The following is a 19191-nucleotide window of genomic DNA, read 5'->3' on the forward strand; positions in this document are numbered from 1 at the left end:
CTTGTTGTTTAAGCAATATCGCATTTGCTGTTGTCCTGACAATCACTGTGCTGTGCACTTTATACTGCAATTGGTGAGTCTCCAGCCTGGTAGGACTTGAGTATTTGGGGGGGAGTGGAGTTTACCTTAATCACCATTGCTCCCAGGTCTGCTCTGACCTGGAGTGGTAGCACCTGCCTGGGTTCTAGCTATGGGTTAAATAATACATCACCAATAAGGTGCTGGCAGCAGGGTGCTTTTTGGTGCAATGTGGCAGATGAACGCAACAGGGTCAATGGCACACCACCAGATGGCATGTGGAAGAGCCACTCAAATGGCCAACGGATGGCATCACTCGGCAAGTCAGTCATCACTGTGGGGCAACTTCCATACCAGTCAGGTCTGGAGGCTCAGAGAGAACATGATGGGGGCACAACATTGCGACAACACCTTACTGTGCAAGGTGCTTTGCTATAGAGGTGAATAATGAGCGCTCACAAGCCCAGGCATTCCATGGTGGTTTGGCCAGGCCATTTGTGCTGCAGATGGCTCTGCCACTCTGGTGTGGGCCTTGTAGCCTATCTGCATTCCTGCACATGTTATACAAATAGCCATACAAGACATGTTTGATTATTCATTTGTTCATGTGTACTTTTTTTGTTAATATAAATCAAACTTCCCTGGGTGCTGCTATCTTACATTTGCTGAGGTTCAGATATTGTGCTCTGAATAGAAATTGTGCTAGAGAATCCAAGATTGTGATGTCCTTACATGCCACATGACTTACTGAGGCTGAGATCTGTGTATTTTTAGTTCTTATGGGCCTTTTCCACTACCCTTTTTCAGCTCACTTCAGCCCAACATGGCTCGCGTTTCGACTACCTCAGAGCAGCACGACTGGGCTCACTTCAGCCTTACTCAGCACCCAAAACTCGCATGGTTTTGGAGTGGGGCTGAAGTGAGCTCAACCGAGCCGAGTGGGGCTAGGGGCGTGAGGAGATACTCCCCTGTGCACTGATTGGTGAGGAGGAGTGTGCTCACATGCCCCCACATGCCCCACGAGCACGCTGGGATCTGTAAACACCGTAAACCCGGAAGAAGAAGAATTACGACGAAGATGATCAGAAAACTGCACCAAGACCAGCAACACTAACGACTCCATGTTTATTGTTTACTATCCAGGTTGTGAGACTACTGCTTAAAAGGTCACTGTCACTGTTTGCACCGCCTAACATCACGTGACGTCCACCCACTTTCGCTAACTCCACCCAATGTGTCCACCCACTTCCAGCCAGCACAGTTCAGTGTGGTTGTAGTTGAAATGCAAGCCCAACTCAGCCGTGTTGGTAGTGGGAAAAGCCCCATTATGGGTTTTTTGTGCTTTTATTCATTTGAACTTAAATACAGAAATGAACAAACCTTGAAACGCATTGCAGTAACATAGAAAAACTTTTTTTTTTTTTTTTAATTATGTCCAGGGAAATGTTACATCCTCATTTACCAAAATTAGAATTTAAATTTGTGGGTTTTTATTTTTTTTAACCTAGAAATTTAAAAACAAGAGAAACACCATGTGTAGTGACCATGTAAAAAGTGAGATTTTTATATTAATTTCCCTATAGACTTTCCGAGGTTGGCTAATGTCATGTTTAAGACATGGAGAGTCTCTCTATAAGTGCACCACTAATTGTGTTTATCAACAATGGAAGTTAATGGAAACACCCACACACTTTTTCCATTTAAAAGCATGAGCTGGAGTTCAAGACCAAATATAATCTGGCTTTCTCAAGAGAACAGGACAGTGTTTCCTCAGGGAAAAGACAGATGAGCTTTTAGAGCTAGATTTTATAAACAGAATGAAATCATCTGGATCATTTTAGTATAAACACAACGGACAAACATCTCTTCTAAATTGCCCTGTCACGAACAGACTGTTTTTGAACGTATTGCACAATTATTTCAATGTTTAACATGCCATTTTAATCTCATTTTGTTGGTCATAAGTTATATTTTGATGTAATGTGTTGTAAAAAGCAGGGATTAATGAGTGTATTACAATTAGCTTTATTTGTAGGACTTTTTTTGTTAAACCCCCCCACATTTGCTATTTGCATATTTTCCTATGTGGTACATTTGCATAAATATGGTCTCCTGTTGGAGAGAGGTAAGGGCTTTTTGGGTGAGACAGAACCGAGGGAGCATGGAGAGGTACAAACAGGAGGATGATGGAGAGGAACAACATGCCAGTGCTTCATACTGATCTAAAAATAAGTGTAATAACAGCACCACAGTACAATAACATTGTTTTAGAGAAGGTCATGGCCATGGTAACATTTCCCCACCTGTATGCTGATTATAATGTAGTGAGAACCACATTATGAAGCCTTTGTCAGATATGCTCACCGACCACTTTATTTTCTGCGGTCTTGTGCAGTTCTCTGATCAGCCAATCCCTTGACGGCAGCATAATGCGTAAAATCATGCAGATACAAATTAAGAGCTTCAGTTAATGTTCACTTCAAACATCAGAATGGGGGGAGGAAGAAAAATTGTGATCTGTGGCATGGGTGTTCAAACCAGATGGACTGAGTATTTCAGAAACTGCTGAGCTCCTGGGGTTTTCACACTCAACGGTCTCGAGTTTACACAGAATGGTACAAAAAACATTGACAGTTCTGTGGGTGGAAACACCTTGCTGACTTTTGTTTGCGCTGCCAGGAAGGATATAGTAACTCATCTTTTTACAACTGTGGTGAGCAGAAAAGTACCGTATCTCAGCATGCAACAGCAGGAGACTACACTGGGTTCCACTCCTGCCAGCCAAGAACAGGAATCTTGGAATCAGAATGAGTTCCTATTAAAGTGGCAGTACATTACAGCACAGTGAAAAATTATTTTCTGTTATATATCCCAGCTTGTTAGGAAGTTGGAGTGCAGGGGCATCCATGATCATACTGCCCCTGGAGCAGAGAGGGTTAAGGGCCTTGGTCAAGGGCCCAACAGTGCTGGTGCATCAATCCCCAGTCTTCTAATCAGTAACCCAGGGCTTTAACTGTTGAGCAATCCTTGCTCAAAAAATGGTGCACCATTCCTGGAGGTACTGGCAGATTCTACCATAACAGAGGCCAGTTAAGTCCCATCTCCTTAAATTGCTGAATTGATTATTTTGATCATTCTATTAAGTTTTTCTAGTAGCATTTGGGGTCTTGGACATTCACAGTAAATTTTAGGACAGTAGTCCTGGTAACTAATTAATAAAAGCCTGACATGACAGACATGCTAAATGACAATAGAAACACATTGGTTTCGATCATCAAAATCTGACCGACAAACTAACGTCTACCATCATATTCTGACAGACACTCTAGAGGACAATAGCAACAAAACTGTTTCTTACATTATTAATCTGGCAAATTTAGTAATAAATACCTCATCACTAGAACCAAATAATAAAATATTGAAATAAATAATTTATTTTCAAAATTGAAATATCAACAATAATTGTCAGAACAGTGACGATAGACACGACTGTCACTTTCGCAGGGAAATGGCACATTGAAATGGCCTGTCGGCTGAAAGGGTCGCAAGTGGCTCTGATTTCTCTCAACTTACGATAGTTTTCCTCCAGAAAATTTTAAATATGAATGCACAAATATATTCTCAATGTTTCTATCGTCAAATTTCTATCGTCAGGATAGCTGACAGAAAATCTTACCTTGATTTATTTGATGAAATCTAGCTGTCAGAACTCCAAGTCTTGCCCGGAAGTAAATGTCTGCTGTCACAAAAATCATGTGCAGTAGAATTTCCCCTTTGCGTCAGTCAACATGTGCGTGGTGAGGGCTTGAATTTTGCTATCGTCAGGTGCATTTGACTGACAGACTGACGATAGCATTTTTTAAAAATAACTGTGGGCTTCTCTCGTGAACAAACTAGTTTTTTCGCTGTTAATCTATTTCAAGTCTATCTGTTGACACCCAAAAATTATAAAGCCTGCTTCCACACGTTAACTACCAAAGATCCATAATGGCTGAGTCTATCGTTAGGTCATCTGACAGAAATTCACTGACGATAGCGACAGGGATAATGAAAGGGATTTTTAAAATGGGAGTTATGTCTGTCAGATATGTCGAAGAAATAGAACTTTATTCTTTAAAAGTCTTTTATTGATATACTAGTGTATTTTTAAATGACGTGCTGTTTTAGAAGACCAAATACCATATTTTCAATCTTGAAAATATTACCTCACTGAAAAAAGGACAAGAAAAATTGCTTATTTTGTGGGCAAGTGGTTAATGGATCCAGTTACGGTAGAATCTGCCTACTGCAAAACCAGTTTGATGCATAGAGTGAATGAAGCAAGTCCCTCTTCCAACTTCCTGCTCTAAAAATCTGTTTAATATTAAAGTCCTCCTATGGTGAACATATCGGCTATTAAACTGATCTGCACTTTATCTTCGCCAAAAGGCTGACAAGCAATATACAGTGCCAGCCACAATTGGTACCCCTTGTAAAGGTTAGAAAAATCCACATCTTGGTGAAGCAGCTTTATCTCCCACTGAAATAAATCCAAGCTTTAATTGAAAAACTTGTACAGAGGAAAACCAATCCCTCAAGAAATATTCACAACAAAAATGTGCCACAATTATTGGCACCCCTGGAAGTTATAGTGGACATGATGTAACAAGCATGTTTCCCATTTTAAATTAGTTGATTGGAGCATGTAGGAACTTTCAAGCTGTAATCCATGATTTACTGATTAACTGGGGTATAAATGAGGTGGTGAAGCTAATAACAAATGGGCCTTAAGTGTTTTAACCATTTTAAACTATCTGCATTTTTAGCTTTTGATGGTCTGTAAATAGTGCAGATTTCTTGTTAAATCTATTTGTACAGTCAATTGCACAACAGCGCTCTCATTTTAGATCTGACTTTTTGCAGCATTAGGGCTGTATTACTTCTGCCTAGGGTGAAGTCGTGTGCATTTGTTATTGTATGAGATTACAAAGCGGTCACACTTGCACCCAAGGCTCCACCACTCGGAATTCAGTGGCCTTCAAATATGGTGACTATGGGCTACAACAGTTCACACTTGGTCTGGGCACTTCATCACTCATGGACCCTTGATGTCAGATTTTACACATTTGGACTCGATCACCACAGCACACTACATAAACACCTTTGCAATAACTGAGTACTGGGAGTATACACTGTTCCTTTTGTCTGACTTTACCAAGCCTTGCAATTATTGCTCTGGTTTGACTTGCTTTGAACATTTGTATTTTGCCCTTCTGATTTACTGTTTGTACCTTGCCTCACCATGGCCTGTTGTGACTTTTGCCTTACAAGTTGGATTTATCTTGAATCTGCCTTGAACTTTTTCCCAGCTTTTATATCCATCTCTTGCCTGCATTCCTGATGGCAGCCTGATTTTATGACTCATTTCACTGATTTTGAATTGTCAACTTGAATCATGATTTTATTATTGCATGATATATTGATGCACAACCATTGGGTTCAATTAGACACCCAGGCTTGGGTATTGCCAGCCCTGTTGAATCCAAACATGACCTTTTAAATGGAACCTTTCCAGCAATTTAAAGTAGGCTAAGAGGTCCTCAACAAGAGGCACACGCTGCCGCAATTGAGAAATTCTTGAAGAGCAATGAGAGCAAGTTATTAAAATCTGTCTGAAAAGGTTACAAAGCCATTTCTAAGGCTTTTGGGACTCCACTGAACTCGTGTGTTTATTTCCAAATAGAGACCTTTTGAACAGTGGTGAGTCTTCCCAGAAGTGGCCAGCCAACAAATTCCTCCAAGAGCACTTTGGCAATTTGTTTGCAATAGAATCCAGATGAACATCCAAGGAACTAGAGGCCTCACTCACCTCTGATTAGTCAGCGTTCATGATTCCACCATAGATGGAGCAAAAGTGGTCTCCCATGCGTGGGAGTTGGAAAATGAAAACCATTGCTATGTAAGGGGGACAAGTTCTTACATCTGCCAAAAAATACCTTGACATTTTATCTTGATGTGAATAAATTTTTTTTTTCTTCTGATTTACGACAAATGCAACTGATCATCCGAGAGGTGATTGAAGTCTGGAGCTTTACTTGTACTGAAGCTATGAGGATAACCAAGTTCACAAGTAATAGGAGTCGGTCGAATTGTTGGTGACCTTGAAGGTCTGTCTGAAATAAAGCAGCTTCCTCAGCTGAGGACATAACCAGTTATAAGGAAACCGTTTGAGATGGGCTTTGAGTTCGGCAGTAAAGCGCCAAACTGTCACCATGCTGATGTAGAGTAACGTTCACCAAAAATGGTCTGTTACATAGTGCTGAGGAAAACTGAATATTCTGACTCGTATTTCTAAATGAAGTCTTAAATAAAAACAATTACTGAACACTTATTTCTCCATAAATGTCCCCACCCCCCAAAAAATTGGCCAGCTAAAAGGATTTTATAAAGCAGATTTTGGTTTGAGCACTTACTACTGACTTCAATTCCATGCCTTCCTGACTGTATCCAAACTTTTTTTGCAGATTGCTAAAGGGACAGGTGGGGTGGGTTTTAAACCTGGGTTCAATTTTCCCAGCTTTTTGGGTCCACACTTTTTTTTTTTTTTTTTTTTTTTTTTTTTTTTACTAGGGACAAAAACAAGTGAAATTTGCCCCATATTGAATTATAACTGGCATCCATGAAATGGCTGTATATCTGTCAGTTCTTTTTGCCACTGACTGGTAGCCTAGCAAGCCAGACTAAATGTGAATATTTGGTCTGGCCTCGATCTGTAGACATTTCCGAAGGGGGTGGGAGGAACAAACCGCTGTCTTTCAAACTGTCTGTGCGTATAGGCCAACGCTCTGACCAATCAGTGCAACTGTGACGTAGTCAGAGTGACAGAAAGCAGTGGGGGAGACCTAGAAATGAATAATTTTTCAAAATGCGTATTAATTAATAAACAGGTTCTAGATATTAAGAAGTTTGGAGATAATGACCACAAGTTTGGAGTCTGTACCATATACTCATCCCCCCCAGTGTTTTTCAAGGGTTTGCTTAAACTGAGAGTTTTTATTTAGTGGTGTTTGGTGAAATTTCCCTTAAATTTAAAATAACAGGAAAATAAGAAACAAAGTAATGTTTTTCAAAGCTGTTTATTAATTCTTCGTACTGCACAAACTAGCCCCATCCTTTTGGCTACGAGCGGAGCCAGCTGGTAGATCAGACTTTTGCCATAGCCGGTCGGCAAAACAGCGAAAACGTCCTTCTTGAAAAGGAATGAGCGGAGAGCCTCTTCCTGCTCATGTTTCAACGAAAACTCCAAGTCTAATTCTTCTAAAACTGATTCCAAAGCGGAGTCAAACGCGCGCTGTTCGCTAGCCGTAGCCATCTTTCCTGCTGTGCTTTCTCCAGCGTCGCACAGCTTTGTCACTCCTGCAAAAGCCCACCCAAAGAATCCAAACAAAAACCTTGCGTTGTGATTGGCGGGCACGATTTGATGCCCGGGGTGTTTGTTTTATATGGTGCGAGGCTAGACCCACTCACTAGGCAGAAATATTTTTGGCTGCTAGGTGGGTGGGTCTAGTTTACTAGGCTAACTGACTGGCTCATCCAGTTACATGTCTGGCAACATGGAAAGGATCCCTACAGAGATGCCAGTGTCTATTTATTAACCTCACTAACTGTAAAGACTGTAGAAAATGACTGTTACCTTTCTCTTCCAGTCTCTGAGACAGCACCCCTTTCAGCGCCTGTAGTCAGTTATCACATGGAGGCTGTTTTTCTGATATTTACAAAAGGAATCCTTCCCATGTTGCAGCTAAATATTCAGGCATTAATTTGGAAATGGACTTCACAAATCCTGTGTGACCTTCCTTTGTAAACATCAGAAGACAGCCCGTGTGATTGACTACAGGGGTGCTATGTCCGGAAGAAAAGGGTAAGTGACTGTAGGAACTGGTCATTTTCCACAGTTGTGTTTTTTTTTTTTTTTTAAGTTGGAGGTAAACAGACACGGGTGTATCTCTGCAGGGATGCCTTCCATGTTGTCACATTTGCTGTCTTATGAGCCTATAAGTGGTGAAAACAAATGGCTTGCTTAGATGTGGGTGTATTGCATTTGTATGGTGGTTTTTGCAGTTGCAGTTTTTATAGCATTCTAACTGAATACTGGAACATTTAAAATGTTTTTGTTCCTAGTAAAAAATTTGGAGCCAGGAAAATGGTGCTCAGGTTTTTTAAAAGTTTGTTGTGTGGGGTTTATCTTTTAACAGGAGCATTGGAAGTGTCCCGCCGCAGTCCATTTGCATGCTGGTTCAGTGCAATGCTGTACTGTTTCGGAGGTGCCGTTCTCTCAGGAGTCATCATGGCTCAAGCTCCAATCGAGCCACTGGCCAACAGCACCAACATTCTGCTCGCCTCGTTAATGTGGTCAGTACACCAGTCCCATAACACACCTTATCTTAAGCAAGGAGTAAATAGTTTGTGTTTTTATAGGAAAATGATTCACTCTGACTAGTGTGATGTGGCCTGACAATGAGAAATTACTGTTCCCACCCAAAAGCTGATTATTTTCCTATAACTGTACATCCCAAAGTGTGGATCTTGTCACCCTTTTTTTTTTTTTTTTTTTTTTTTTTTTCTTCTACCATAATTTGTCGTCAATTACATTACTGACATTTAGCAGACTCTCTTCTCCAGAGCATTTCGGAAAGCTGCTCCTCTAACCATTAGGCCATGGCTTCCCCAATAAATATTACATTACTGACATTTAGCAGATGCTCTTATCCAGAGTGACGTACAACATACCCAGAGCAGCCTGGGGAGCAGTCAGGGTTTAGGTGCTTTGCTCGAGGGCACTTCAGCCATTCCTGCTGGTCCAGGGAATTGAACCGGCAACCCTTTGGTCCCAGAGCTGCTTCTCTAACAATTAGGCTGTGGCTTCCTCGAATTACAAATTAATTTGCTAGTTACATTTAATGCTGTGAAACACTGGGGAAGCAAGTTAATTCCTGTTATCAGTTATGTTTTATAGCAGCTACAAGTAGCTATGCCAGTCCCTCAACAGCTTCTCTTGTCCTGTCACTTGAAGTTAATGCAAAACAGCCACAGCTTTTCATGCTGCAGAGAAGCCGCAAAATATAAACCACTCTCCTCAGTTTTGTACTGTATAAATGTAACATGCAACCTAACCTGTCAGAATAAGCAACTAATGCTTAGCTATTGCACTTTTCTTGAGCTGATAAAGTAACGAGAGGAAACATGAATGAGGAGTTTCTTGTGTACACCTCCAGTGAGTGTTTGCATTCCCTCTAAACTAATCTGTAATCGTGTGTAAAACAAAAGCAGGGAAGAGGGAGGGAGTTTTATTGTTCTTTATGGCATCGTAGTGCCCCCTTGTGGGTTGAGTTACACATCATGCACAAATCTGTACAAGACTCTGCCTTTCTAATTTATTTAATTTAATCTTTTTTTTATTTAAATGATGGTTAAATATTTTATTTAATAAATTCTGTGAACAGGATATTCAGCTCTGTGTGTGTGAGAGAGAAAAACCTATTTCCCCTTTTGTTGCTACTTTTAGCAGTGTGACTACTCATAGCAGATATTATAAAAGGGCTTTTAGAGGGTTTTTTCTTTAAATTGTACATTTTAAGAGACTAATTAGCAAAGTGACTCATTAGCATGTAATGAAGGTGAAAATGGAAGAGAAGTGTTTATCAAAGTCAAACCTATAATGAAAAAGAAATGGGCCTTTTAAAGTAATAAAATGGCTGGTATTCAACTGTCATTTGTCACATTTGAAGACTGATCTCTTGGATAGAAAAAATGTCTGTCAGACTATTAGTGCTTTCCTCACATCTTGTCAGAGGTGCAAAGGTTTTTTTTTTTTTTTTTTTTTTTTGCGCTTTGTAGTAAGAACACTCACATGCGCACTTTGCATGAGCGTCTACAATAATGAAGTGCAAATTACACTAATGGACAATTAATTGACCACTTTCTGAGCTCTGAGAAGATGGCCAATTAAGCAATTAGTCATGCTGCCACTTGCTGTGTGCGTATTTGAATTTAAAAAAAACAAAAAAAAACCCCTCATGTTTATTTCCCTGTCTACAGTCACACATGATGCCAATTCACTGCACACAACTGTGGGTATTAATTGACTATTTAGTTATGGAAGATACCAAAGTGTCCATAAACTGTCTGAACAATGCTGTATAGCAGGTGACATTAGGTTTAGTTGTTTAGCAAACAATGTACAACTCCAAATCAGAAAACGTTGGGATGGTAGGAATGCAAATTAAAGGGGGGGGAGAAAGCAAGTGCGCCCCCCCCCCCCCCCCCCCCAAAAAAAAAAAAATACTTTGACTTGTATTTCAGTGCAGACACTGTGAACCCAAGATATTTCATGCCTTGTCTGGCCAATTTAACTTGATATATTTCCATTCCTGCATTTAAGGCCTGCAACACATTCCAAAAAAGGTGGAACAAGGGAAATTTATGGCTAGTAATGAGGTTTAAAAAAAAAAAAAAAAGGACCGTTGAAAAAGGTGACGTCAACAGATTGTAGTCAGGATTTGGTTCAAAATAAGTATCCAGGAAAGGCCTAATCTTTGAGAAGCAAACATGGACTGAGGTTCTCCAGTTTGTCAACAAATGTGAGAAGAAAATTCGTGTTTTAAAAGCAATGGAACTCAAAGGGCAGGAAGGCTGTAGCGGGACCCTGACGTGGGTGGAGTACAGAAGCACGGCAGGCGGTTGTTTGCGCCTTAATTATTTTCTTTTATTGTGGCTTTTCAGCACAAAACACTCAACTCTCTCTCACAAGCTATTATCAAGCCCCTGGCACCAGTCTCCCCTTCTCACTCTTGTAGGGCGCAGTCACTGGAAGAGACACAAACGCGTGTTAATTGACAACAGGTGTAGCAACACGACCACTCTCCTTCCCTGACTCCGTCTTCCATTCACAGACTGATGCTTGGCCATGCCCCCGCTGCCACATGGGCATATGGATATTTCACCCTTTATGGTACATATTAAATGATTCAAGGAATGTGTGTAAAGGGGAAGGGCACAAGCCTAAGCTGAACACCTGTGATCTCCAGTCCCTCAGATGGTACTGTCAAGAATTACCATTCTGCTATGGAGCACTTGCATGCAGGGATGGGAATTTTCTGTGGATCTGCGGAATTCCGCGGATTTTATCAACCCAGGGGTCATTTTTGTGAATCGCCTAAATCCGAGGAGAAAATATTTGGGGGGGGGGGTTAGGTATGTGTTGACCCGGTCAACCATCGGGAACAAGGCTCTGTTTACATCGGCAGTTCAGAACGTACACTGTATTTGATTGGCCGTTGAGAGAGAAATATCGCGATTTGACCAATGGTAAACGAGCATAGATAGGAAAGGCCAAAATGTCACATGTAAGCTTCGTTCTGATTGGTTCTTCGCATTTCGCTTTCTTACTCATTCAACATGGCGCTCCACGAGGCCGGAGATTGAGGATGTAACAGCGAATAAGAGCTTCAAAATGGTGAAAATTATCACAAAAGAAAACAAATCGCTTATTCAGATTAGCTGCTAAAAGGAAAAAAAACATCTCTGCAATGAAGCATTCCTAGAAAAAGAACAAGTACTTTGTAAATATGTTGAAAACTTAGTGTTGCTAGTTATGTGATTGTGACTTTGGGAGCTGAGAGAACTGTTCAACAGGGAAATTGTGTTTCTGTTGAGACAAGTTCACTGCAAAAGAGGTAACTGCATTCTTTAATAAAGTAACTGAAACATTTACAGGATTGTCAAATATTCTGTCTGTGTTTTTAATTTATATTCATCATTCCTTTCATTCTAGCATGAAGTTAAAAATTCTTTTTAGCTGAGCATTATTGAGACTTTTAGTGTCCAAAACTCAAGCTTCTTTGGACTGAAAATATTATTCAACTGAGCAATCTGAGACCATTTCAAGTGGTCTAAAATGTATAAAACTCATTAGCTTCCGGGGGCCTTCGGCCCCCTGGACCCCCGACCAGGCTCCGCCCTGGACCTGGCTGGGGGCCGATGGCCTCCAGACCCCCGATTAAATTTTCAGCTGAAAATACAATTTCTCATTCTCATCCCTGTGCATGTGACGTCACAGCCGATCCAGATTGTGACAGACGCCATCTTGTCAGTCAAACGCCATATTTCCACCTTCTACTTCTGGTTCTACTTCTACCTTTTCTTCTGGAAAACACTACTATATACAATTCTACTACAACGGCTGCGGCTACAAGCTCTCCCTACCTGTGCACGTTTTTGTTTGTGTGTATTTTTGCGTGTTGTTCGTCTGTACCGGACTTCAATATCCACTACAACCGTATGGACTTACTGGACATTGGTTTACAGCAGAAAATGACGGTTTGTAGTGATTTCCATCGCATGCACAACATTCCAGACGAGATAGCAAGACCAGCGGGGTCTCCGTGGATTATCAGAAGCAAAGCAAAGGAGGCGGCGCTGGGAGCGGAAGCAAAAGCGAGGCTGCAGAGCTGGCCTGTTGACTAAGCTCAGAAAACAGCCACTCAAATCTCCACTGCTAAGCCTCTACCTCTCCAATGCCAGATCCATGGTAAACAAGACGGACGATCTGGAATTACCTTATTCTATTCTATAATCGGCTGGTCAGTGCTATACTAGATACTGATAGTGTTAGTACTTGATACTTAAGTGACTTACCCGTCCAATGAGGATAATTTTCTTGTTTACAAGATGCCACATCTGTGTCGCTGACAAATCCTGAATTTCTGTAAAGATAACTGTCCAGAGATTTATAAGCACGCAGTGCTTCACCACTGAACAGCGAGGGAAAGTTAATGAGGTAATTATACACGTCTGGGTATTCTGCTGGCAGTTCAACATCCACTGACACGGTCGTGAAAACTACGTCCGGTAAGCCATAAGGGTCACTAATCTGTAGATCATTTATTTTAGACATATATATCTAGTTATCTGTTCATTAGAAAAACTAGCCATGTAGTCCGTCGGTTGAAATTGATCCATTCTGTACACGAGTGCAGCAGTATTCAGCTGTATTTTTTACCGACAAGATGGCGGCTGTGTACTTTCCGGTCATGTGACTGCAAGATCTCTATAGCTGATATAACTACATGGGTTTGGGATTACGTTGGCAGTCCTTTTGTCAAGCACTTGAATACAGCGTTACATCCACAAATGGCAGTTAAAACTTTTAATGTGAAAAAAGGAAGCCTTATTTTAACTGTCCAGAAGCCCCATCAACTTCTCTGGGCTTGGAGGCATCTGGGATGGACCATCACACATTGGAAACATGTCTTGTGCTCAGACAAATTGGTATTCCAGAATTTATTTTTGTAAGAAATGGATTGTGTGCACTCTGGACTGAAGACAGTTTCCAGCAACAAGTCCAAAATCCAGGGTCTGTCATGATCTGGGGCTATGTCGGTGCCCTTGGCAAAGGTAAATTGCGCTTCTGTGATGGCAGCATTAATGCCGAAAAGTACATTGAGATTTTTGGAGCAACATATGCTGCCTTCAAGATGACTTCTTTTCCAGGGACCATTTATCAAGTTGTAGCAAAACCACATTCTGCACGCATTACAAAAGCCATGGCATTTCTCATGAACTTTGTTTTTGTAAGCATCAAATAACATGCTGTTTAGAATTCAGTACAGGTTGAGGATTATTTAAAAGTCATTTTCACTTTTAATTTCAACATATCGTCCCAACTTTTTCTGATTTAGGGTTGTACAAGCGTGAACGTCTGGAGTTTTTATAAGGATTCATAGCCTGAGGAACCAGTGCTAGTGGTAACGTGCATAAATAAAACCGTAAATTAAAAGCAGACGTTATTCAAAAGGAAATTGGTGCAAGTTCAGTGAGGATGTGAAGTGAGTTCTGCATTTTGTCTGAAGGTCTTTAGAACTTTTACAGAAGGAACTGACAAGGTGTGGAGGGTAAAACTTGTATGCTGCAGTACCTGGATGCTGCAGCAGGGAGATCTTGCACTATGAGCATTTATAAACCTCACTGTGTGCACACTAGCAGGTGACGTAATTTTCGCTTGTGGGTCTGTAGTGATGCTACTGTTGTGTGACTACAGTTTTGCAGCTACTGGGTTAAGGCATTTATTGCCACAGGAACTGTTCTCATGTACCTTATGATGTTCACTCTGATTCTAGATCCCTGCTGCATATTTATCTGCTCTGTGCTCTCAGGGACTGAGGAAACCTTAGCCTTTCAGAACATGTATGCCATAGGATGATTCCTCAGACCAATTCAGTTGATTGTCACCTTTTTACTGCATTATACCCAATTACTTCATCTTTGCTTATGGATTATCCCATTTTGAGTGCTTACTTGTTCTTGGACTACATTTACGATCTGTGGTGCTGATAAAGCCCACACTGACGACACTTTTTGTATCCTGCCTTGCTCACCTACACTCTGCAGTGAAGCTATGAGGTGAAGAAGTTTCACCTGGGAACCAGCTCAGAGCACCAGTCCTGATCCATAAGACATTGCAGTGTAGATCTGGGTAGACTATGATGGTATTTTGTAAGATTTCCAAGCAGTAATGGGAGTATTCTATTAAATGCAGCATGAACTAAGAGTAACATTTACAGCGGTCTACAGCAAAGGAATGCCATTTTATGTCCTAAAGTTCTCTGTCTCTGCAGGTATGTGGTGTTTTATTGCCCTCAGGATGTAGTGTACTCCTGTGCCACCATCCTGCCCATCCGATTGGTCCTCACAGCTATGAAGGAAGTGACCCGTACATGGAAGGTTTTGGGTGGAGTTACACAGGCAAGCAAGAAGTACAAAGACGGCCTGTTTGTTATGATCGCAGTGGGCTGGGCTAAAGGTAAGACAACCAGAATAGACGAGACAGAAAATGTGCATTAAAGAACACCAGCTGTCTGAAACCTCACCCTTTTTACTACATGTTGAATCATCCTTTTATAATTGAGATATTGTTCACACTTGAAGAATCTCAATGCGCAGTGGTGTCTCTAGAATACATTCCCAAGGATGAGGGAGCCATTTCAGATAATTCAATGCAATTATTTTGAGCAAATGTCTTCCCTTTTTAAAGCTGCTATTTTGGCACAGCTTTTATTAAAACCGGGTTTTTAAAAAAAAAAACAAATTTGTGCCCCTCAAAGATGAAATGCACTGAAATATAAGGTTGAGGTGATGCTCATTAAACACTCACTCAAGAAGCAAGTGCAGAATTGTGCATGAGCTGGATTCCAGTTTACACATCTAAATCAAAGCACAAAAAAAAAACCCCAACCCTGCTTGTATGTCATGAACTGCATGTCAGAAGTCATTCATAGGCAGAATCTTGTATGTTTAGACGTGTAAAACCTGCAAGCAGCAATAATGTAATGGTAGTAATAAGGTGAAGAGAGAATGGATATGGTTCTGGTTTAAAGTAATGTCTTTTATATAGCTTATCTAATTTATACTGTATAAAATGAAAACATTTTGTTAATGAATCCAGGAGAGACATGTTATGGGTGGACTAATGCAGGGGCTCGTTAAATATTCCTGCTCAAATGCTTTACATTTTTCTTTCCGAAATTCTGCAAATTAATAATTCAAAATGGGGAAATTAGTTTCGATAGACCCCAAAATGACCACACTCTGAACATCTCTTGTGTGCGCTCTCTAGGTGCGGGTGGAGGTCTGATGAGTAACTTTGAACAGCTGGTTCGTGGTATTTGGAAACCTGAAACCAACGAGCTTTTGAAGATGACCTAGTGAGTTACACACCTTCTGAAATGAGCTATACACTCTCTAATGAGTCATATTAATTGCAGACAAGGTCATCTCAAGTAGCTGTCTCTATTGACTGGAGAGCTGATATTTCACACTTCGTTGCTTTTGACCTATAGTATCAGTCAAAAGTTTGGACACCTACTCATAGGTTTTTGCTGTATTTTGATTATTTTCTACATTGTAGAACAATACTGATGACCTCAAAACTATGAAATGAAATATGGAGTTGTGATTTAACCAAAAGTGGCTTTAAAAAAAACAAAACCATCTGGATGCTTTGTACACTATTGGCATTATTTTGACCAGCTTCATGAGGTAGTCACCTGGAATGTTCCAGTTAACAGGTATGTCTTGTCAAGTTGGTGTAATTGCTTGTCACCTTAATGCGTTTGTGATCACAGTAAATAATAAATGCAGCAAATGGCCCTATCCCTCAAATCTAGTATAGTTCTGGCAGGCCACAAAGTCAAGCTCAGTTGATTCCCTTCTATATTGGCATATTTCTCAGAGCACATTTATTTAAGCTGCTTTAACCTGTCTACCTTTTGGAGAGGAAGCAGCAAGCCATTTTGCTACCCACCTCCATCCCAACTCCTCCCCTTTTATGCTGTCTGACTTTATCAACATTTCTGTATTATTGATGCGGCTCACAACCCAGTCCAGGCTACCACCTTCCATTTCTCTATGGTCTAGTTCTGATGCTCACATTGCCTGTTGTAGGCACTTCCCTTGGTGGACAGGAGTCAGCATGAGTACCCTGACCAGTCTGCAGCATTCTAACACCTTTCTATCATAGCCAAAATGTACTTTTTCAGCAAGTTTTGCTACAGGTACTCTTCTGTGGTTTGCTGACTTGTGTATTTTTTTTTTTTTTTTTGGGTCCTTCCTTGGACCACTTTGATCACTGGAAACACCCCCATGACCTACAGTTTTGGAGATTTGTGTTGACCCAGTCATCTAACCATTGCATTTGGTCCTTGTCAGAGGTGAAGAACCTTGCGCTTGCCCCCCCCCCCCCCCCCCCCCCCCTTTTTTTTTTTTTTGGCTTCCAACACAGCTTTGAGAACTAACTGTTCACTTGCTGCTTAACACATCCAACCCCTTGATGGGTGTAATCATAATCTAATCAATGTTAGCTTCACATCTTGGTGCCTTTATAGTTCACCATTTGGAATCCCGCAAAGGCAATCTTTTGTGGGAAAATCTTCCGTTAAAAGACTTGTTGCAGGAATTCAATTTCATCTGTGCTTTTGGATCATCCACCTTCAGCCTACTTGAAAACCTATCTAGTCATCTCCTGGTAAATGGTCTTGAGAGAGAAACTACAGGCAATGATGTACGTCTTTCACGTTCCCACTTCATAAATTAATCACACAAGGTGGATGCTTCAGTCTTATACAGACCTAATAGAAACGGTCTTTGCTGCTGCCCTCCCTGCTTTAGCTGTTCCATGCAGGTACATGGTAGGGCAGGGAGGTGTGTTCTCTCTACCCCAAGGCTTTCCACGTATGCACATGGAAGGGCAGGGAGGTCCCAGAGCAAAGTCACCTGCCAAATACAACTTGTTGCAATGTAAATAAAGTTCCTTGACAAAAATGGTCCTGGCAGAACTGTAGTAATCAATGTCAAGAACCACTCAGCTAAGTAGAGAAATGATAGTCCCTTATTTTCAGACATGAAGTGCCTTTTTAATAGAAGTAAAACATTGAATTGGAAGGTGTGTTCAAACTTTTTTTTCTTTTTCTTGTTACAGCCCCACTAAGGTGACTCTGATTGGCTCAGTACTGTTCTCTCTGCAGCAGTGTCAGTATCTCCCTGTGCACAGGCCACAGCTGATGCTTGTCTACACTGCCTTCATTGTCATCAATAAGGTTACATCATTAACACTCATTAACCTACTGTACCCTACACCAGAGTGTCACTACTACTATGCAGGGGAATTACAAACACCTCACATACCTCCATAAAGACACTGCAGTTCTTTAATCATTTAAACCATTAGACTGGGCAAACAACCTACAAGATGAATTCTGACCTTATAAATCTAAAGCTATGTAACACAGCTTCACTCCAATGAAGCTGCATACAGTGGGGGAAGTAAGTATGCAACACATCAACTACTTTTCTATTAAACATATTTCCAGTGCAGCTATTTGTATGAAATGTTGAGCAGACATTGGTAATAATCAGAGGTGGACAAAGTACCCAACTTCATTACTTAAGTCAAAGTACAGATCCTGCTGGTTAAATGTTACCCCTATACAAGCAAAAGTTGTACGGTCAAATTTTTACTTGAAGTACTTGCTTTTAAAAACGCTTGAGTATTAAATGTACATTTTGTCAGCGCATTGCTGTATTGCCACAATGCTTACAAAACCTAATGCCGTTACCAAAGACAGAAATGTGAATTCACAAAATGACTGCATGCTGTGCCATCATGGTGGTTTAACGTTAAGCTAGCTAGTCAGTGAAACTCCACCTGACATGAAAGCAGACTCTTTTCAAACTCAATCATATTGGGTAGCTAATCTTGCTAGAAAAGAGATTTCTACATCTTCTGTTTATTTAGCAAGATTATGCTAAAACATTTCTGAAAGGACTTCAGATAGTGAATGTTATTCATGTTAGCATAACTGTTTTTACATGCTAACTAAGTGTCAAAGTTAACTAGCTATGTGTTAATGTTAGCTGTGGACAAGTTGATGGTAACTTGGTGGGCAAATCCATAGAAAGTCATTTGACTAACCAGACTGCATAGCTATTGCACTGTTATCACTAGCTCTAAAAGCACAGACAACTTTGTTGCAAGCTTTCTCTTGGAATAAAATGTTTATATACCTCAAGATGCTTCTGTAGGTTGCATGGCGAGTTTTTGTAGGCTGTGATGTGGTTTGTTTTCAGCAAACATTTAAAACGAAATGAATCTTTATTCCTTTCAGAAAACTGAAACATGGGTGCGTTCATTCCCCAGAAGAACCGCCTCCTTCTATTTTGCCATCAACTGATCAAGTTCAATTAATGCTGCTGAGAAATCACTGAACTTGATTTTATACAGTCTCTGGATGTGATGTGACTCGTGATTACTGATCAGCTGTTTCAGTGTCCCCTGTGAAAAAACCAAACGTTTTAGAAAAGAAAAAAAACATCCACTTTCAAAGCTGCTTTATTGTAACGAGGACCTTGACAGAAATGTAGGAGTGAAAAGTTGAAAGAAAATATTTAGTGAAGTTAGTTACAAGTTTCCAAAAAAAAAAACCCCTTAAGTACAGATACTTGGTGTACTTAAGTACAGTACTCAAGTAAATGTACTTTGTTACTGTCCACCTCTGGTAATGCAATAAAACTACATGGAAAAATTAATTGTAATATTCCAATCCATAAGTTGTGCAATAAAGAATGAAAACAGAAATTGAA

At 40.6% G+C, this 19191-nt stretch overlaps 1 protein-coding gene and 1 non-coding gene across 2 annotated transcripts in view; one reads left to right on the forward strand and one right to left on the reverse strand.

The window, feature by feature from the left end:
• tmem38b (transmembrane protein 38B) overlaps positions 1–19191 on the forward strand; it is a 43248-nt gene that overhangs the window by 12418 nt on the left and 11639 nt on the right. Inside the window, exons 2-5 of the mRNA XM_060936014.1 lie at positions 8253–8409; positions 14673–14857; positions 15671–15758; positions 17531–17648. Of these exons, the coding sequence (XP_060791997.1) occupies positions 8253–8409; positions 14673–14857; positions 15671–15758; positions 17531–17648 (548 nt within the window). The remainder of the gene's footprint in view (positions 1–8252; positions 8410–14672; positions 14858–15670; positions 15759–17530; positions 17649–19191) is intronic.
• On the reverse strand, positions 4271–4459 carry LOC132895820 (U2 spliceosomal RNA). The gene has a single exon (XR_009655853.1). It is a non-coding gene; the product is annotated as a U2 spliceosomal RNA (small nuclear RNA).

This window comes from Neoarius graeffei, chromosome 12, assembly GCF_027579695.1.
Source record: "Neoarius graeffei isolate fNeoGra1 chromosome 12, fNeoGra1.pri, whole genome shotgun sequence".
Lineage (NCBI taxonomy): Eukaryota > Metazoa > Chordata > Actinopteri > Siluriformes > Ariidae > Neoarius > Neoarius graeffei.